At 41.6% G+C, this 5000-nt stretch overlaps 1 protein-coding gene across 1 annotated transcript in view; it reads left to right on the plus strand.

Moving 5' to 3' along the window:
* Positions 1-2206: 2206 nt before the first annotated feature.
* LOC125042680 (glutamate receptor ionotropic, kainate glr-3-like) overlaps positions 2207-5000 on the plus strand; it is a 3315-nt gene continuing 521 nt past the window's right edge. Inside the window, exons 1-6 of the mRNA XM_047638490.1 lie at positions 2207-2617; positions 3166-3648; positions 3850-3997; positions 4167-4350; positions 4468-4655; positions 4843-5000. The exon at positions 4843-5000 is cut by the window's right edge and continues 242 nt beyond it. Coding sequence (XP_047494446.1) covers positions 2275-2617; positions 3166-3648; positions 3850-3997; positions 4167-4350; positions 4468-4655; positions 4843-5000 — 1504 coding nt within the window. The 5' untranslated portion in view covers positions 2207-2274. The remainder of the gene's footprint in view (positions 2618-3165; positions 3649-3849; positions 3998-4166; positions 4351-4467; positions 4656-4842) is intronic.

Here is a 5000-nt window from a genome sequence, read left to right on the forward strand (position 1 = left end):
TCAATATTGGAATCCATCTGTTGCCCTTAACGTTCAGTACCTTCCTAGATATCTATAGATTTATTGGTGCAAAATTCAATATTCTGAAGGTTTAAGTAGCGTAATAGTGTATGTACTCTTAAGGAAAAGACGCAGTGTTATGACTAAGGGCGTGGTTGTACACAGCATGTATTTATTGACGGCGAATGACAGGTTGAGAGGGAGAGTGGGTAGAAAAAGAGAAAAGATAGAGTAGAAAGAGAGGAGAGGAGGAGGGAAAGACGAAAGAGGGAGAGAGAGAAAAAAAAAAGGGAGAGAGAAAGGGTGGTAGGAGGGAGAGAGAAAGGGAAAGCAGATAATAAGATAAAGAGAGAGGAAGCAGGGAAAAGAGGGAGAGAAAAAAAAAGACAAAAGAAATATCGTAAATAAACTTGATCGGTCCCGCACTTTCGACACGGTAATAATTCGTTGAATGTAATTTCAGGGTAACTACTCCCACGCCGCTGAGTTCATCAAAAATGGTCGATGATACAGCAATAACTAATATTCGGATATCGAAATTTAGACATAAATATTACCCATCTGGTCGTATCCAAATAATACGACAATCGCCCAGACGGATGGAGCATTGCTAATATTGCTTGTTTTGCAACCAGGTACTCACCCGACCACTGAGTAGGTGGGTGTGCTAAGCTTGATGGGCGGGGGGTGGGGGTACGATTAGTGAATACTTAAGCTATTTTTATTGTAAAAAGAATGAAAAATTCTTTAAACCCATTTTCTCTCTCCTTCTCAGTTTGATAGAACTTGAGAACTATTTTTTGACAGAAAATTTGGGGTCATGATCACACCACGGAGCAGGAGAAATCCAATTGTAAGTCTGTAAAATAAAGGGAAAGGAAGAAAAATAACCTAATAAATTGAAACGCGTATTGATTACCAGTGTTGTTTGGATGGTCATCACAATGTCACCATGGTCATCATCTTCTTAATCTAATCCATTAACTATTGGCCTCCTCTGAAAGAATACTTTCAAACGTGAATATATCAAGTATATTGACCTGGTAAATGCGTTAAATGTTATGGAATTCATCGTTTTCACAATCAATTACAAAACTGTTTGCCTCAACACTTACACTGTGAGTTCTCGATCGCACCTTCAGTGTTGATAATACATCATTGTACAGCTAGTAGCAAAGTCCATAACCAAGAGCAAAATTCCTTAATAACTTAATAACTTAAGTACTATACCGGGAGACACGTCGAAATGTGTGTGTGTGCGTGTGTGTGTGTGTGTGTGTGTGTGTGTGTGTGTGTGTGTGTGTGTGTGTGTGTGTGTGTGTGTGTGTGTGTGTGTACCTTTTTCAAACACTGGCCCTTAGTTTTTTCCAATCGACTATGCTTTCGTCATTTTTTAAACTTTTTTGTGTGTGTATGCGTTTGGCGAATGGGTAGTTCACGCGACTCAATAACGATTCTCCTGCAATTTCTAAAGTCATCGACCACCTTGACTTCCTGCCCCTTCCTCCTCACTCCCGCTATGCCTCTCAGTTAACCTCCCAGTGATTCGGGGACTTGACGTTTCGTTCCCGCCTTGCGACTCACGTTTGTATTTTTTCACCACTTTTTTCCGTGTCCTTCATTTGTAGTGTATTCATGCGGGGTAAATGAGTAGGGATTGTTATCGTGTAGTTGTACTTTATGTTTGAAATGCGACAAAGAGGATTCTTCGAGATATTCATTCAGAGTGCGCGTGTAATGAGTATCAAGGATGGATTTCTTATAAGTTTCATTTTGAGCGCTGCAAAATACGAGCATTGCTAAAACATAGATATGGTATGATTTTCTTTGACGTGCATTATCATTAATGTTTCGTTCTTGGTAATAATTAGTAGTATTTTCTTTCTCGTTAACTAACTAAACAATGTTGTTTTAGTCACTGGGAAAACTGAATCACTTATTTACTTCTTAATCTTATGTAATGGGTTAAGTGGTTTTCGATGCGCGTAATATTAGAGCAAATTAGACTTGAAAATGGACCATATATCCAAAGTATTTTGGTAATCCTATAATTAAGGCTTACCACAACTTTGAACGAAATGGACATTATCGTCGTCATTACCGCCATGTTTATCACCGCCATCATTATGTTCGTCATGTTCATATCATTCTTCTTACTGATACACAAATGGGGGGGGGGGGGGGGGGAACATATGAATGATTATAATGGATCATAATTAATGGATATTTGGTTTTCATCCCCTTTATAGCCATACTCAAGAGAGAAGTCGCGCCATGGACACGAAATCCATTCATCTTTTCTACTCAATGGCCTTGCTTACTATCAGTACAGGAGAGCTACTGACATCACTTCTACCAAAGCTTCGTCAAGGCAAGAACTCAATCCCAGATCATTCAGAGGACCACCCTGTTATACAAAGGCTATTGAAAGACACCCTTATGGACATTTGTCGAGGTCCCTTAGCTGGTAGAGATGTAACTCTTGTTCTAGATGCATCGTGTAAAGAGAATATGGTTCTGCCTGATTTTATAGAGGCATTGGGTGTCCCTGTACTTTTCTTTAACAACGAAGGGGTAAACAGAGGGGTCCTGGATGCTGCAAAAAGGAATCGTCTCGGTGAGTAAATTATTATAAGTGCGATTTATAGATAGTGCCTAGTACGAAAGAGAAATACTTCTTTACATTGTATAATATATATATATATAAGTTTATGAGTATAGTATTTCTTGATCATCCTTGATGTATACGTGAAGTGTGGTAGAAAAAATAAATATATGCTATGTGCAACAAACGTTTACTGGAAGATGAGACAGATTTGAAATCCCCTTTGCACTGATTAAGTATTCTTCAATTTGATGAGGTAAAGCATAGGAAGATATTTAAGAGTTTTCTTTGGTTACAGTGAACTTTTCTGATTTATCATAAGGTAGAGTATTTTGCCATTCATATGTCTATGTCTGATTTAAAGTAATTGAACCAAGAGATATCTGTCCATCTATCTATGTCTCTCTCTCTCTCTCTCTCTCTCTCTCTCTCTCTCTCTCTCTCTCTCTCTCTCTCTCTCTCTCGCTCTCTCTCTCTCTCTCTCTCTCCTAGTTATCTTTCTTACCAAAGATAACCTGATCGTAAACCATCATATGAACAATCAGATATTTCACCGTCAGATGTCATAGTGAGTGTTGTGGGCCCGGAGTTGTCTTGGTTGTTAACATCCCCGCCAGAGAGATGGTCGGCATCCTCTGTGGTTTTAGTTGGGACCACACTGCAATGCGATCCAAGAGCCCTTCTGCAGACAGCACTGACACAGAGGACTCCTGCAGTGGCCGCGTTGTGTCTAGCGAAGTTAGGCGAGCAGAGGAACAGACTCGAGTTCCGGGTGTTCACGTGGCGACCTCTACACCCGCGCCGAAAGCTCTTGCCTCTGGGCGGATGGAATGCCTCTGCCTTCGCCTCCTGGGACCAGCTCTTCGTCGACCGCTTCTCGTCCTTCGGCGGCGTCACTTTGGGGGTCGCGAGTGACCACGATGACATGCCCTTCCTCTTCAACTCGAGCTTGACGGAGTGGGAAGGTCTCGGTTATCGCCTCCTGAATACACTGGCCGAGTCATACAACTTCACGTACACGCTGACACCGTGGGCCAGCGACCGTAAGTTCTGGCTAGAATGTGTTTCAATGTTAAACCTGTTAACAGTTTTCAGAGACCGATTTAACTGAACGCAAAAAAGGAAAATATTATCCGTTCATCCCGATATGGAGAATGGTTCAAAGATTGCCCTCATTACAAAGAACTCGGCGAAACAGAATAGGCGATATGTTAAACTTGTTTTTCGATTCTGTTTTGTCAAAGGACAATGGGGCAATTGGGAAAACAACTCTTGGACCGGGATGTTGGGAGATCTGTACCGAGAGGTCAAGAACTTGACTGTCAACTTCATTTCCCTCTCCCCAAGACGGGCTCAGTATTTTGATATTTCTGTCCCTTATTACAAGGAAGGGTGAGTGCAGTGAATTTTGTCAGTGATTACAGATTTTATTTGATTTTACAATGTATAGATTATTAACCAGATTAATGTCAATAAAAATATTGACTCTCAGTGCCATTAAAATGATATTGTATTACAGATACATGTACTAAATACCGTACGTTTTCGTCTGCCGTAAAAGGTTTTCGTTTGTACTCGCGTTCCCTCCTCCTCTTCCCCGATGGTACAGCCTCGTCCACCCATTCAGTTGGACGATGTGGGTGGTGGTGGGCGGAGTTGCCGTCGTAGTCTGCCTCGCCTACTGGTTCCTGGCTTCGTTTAGGGAGAAAGCGTCTCCATCTACATACCTCTTAACCATCGCACAGGTAATCAGTCTTGCCACAGGATTACTAAACGAAGAATTGAAGTATATAAAATGATATTCACAGAAGAAGAACAATTCCACTACAGAATAAAAGGCTAATAGAAGTGTCTGTCTTTAGGCACTGCTGAATCAGTCCAACAGCTCTGTGCCGGCTTCCTGGATCTTGAGGTTGTTTTTGGCATCTTGGTGGGTCACCGCTTACGTCATCGTCATGTCCTACACGTGCAACCTCATAGCATTCCTTACTATCCCAGCGCATCCCTTTAAACTTGAATCCGTTCAGCAACTGGCTAATAGTCATCACAGGTGTGTCATATCTTGTAGAGAGACAGAAGCTAGATGAGTTTCTGGATACCTATTCATATATGTGAATGTGTGTTTGTGTAGGTGTGTTTGTATAAATGCATGTGTGTGTGTTTATTTACATTGTTGTATATCATCTTACACACCCTATCCTCAGACAGAATACTTAATCGAACCATTGTTACTTCAGAGTGTGCATGCTGGATTACGGAAGCTATGTACCCGATGCCTTAGCCACTTCCACCCACCAGTCACTCTCTGCCCTTGGCGAGAAGATGGACCTGGTGCCTTACAATACCGCGATGCCATACTACAATGCCCTTGAGTGCCTCGACCTCGCACTGGCAG

The sequence above is a fragment of the Penaeus chinensis genome, chromosome 32, assembly GCF_019202785.1.
Source record: "Penaeus chinensis breed Huanghai No. 1 chromosome 32, ASM1920278v2, whole genome shotgun sequence".
In the NCBI taxonomy this organism is placed as follows: domain Eukaryota; kingdom Metazoa; phylum Arthropoda; class Malacostraca; order Decapoda; family Penaeidae; genus Penaeus; species Penaeus chinensis.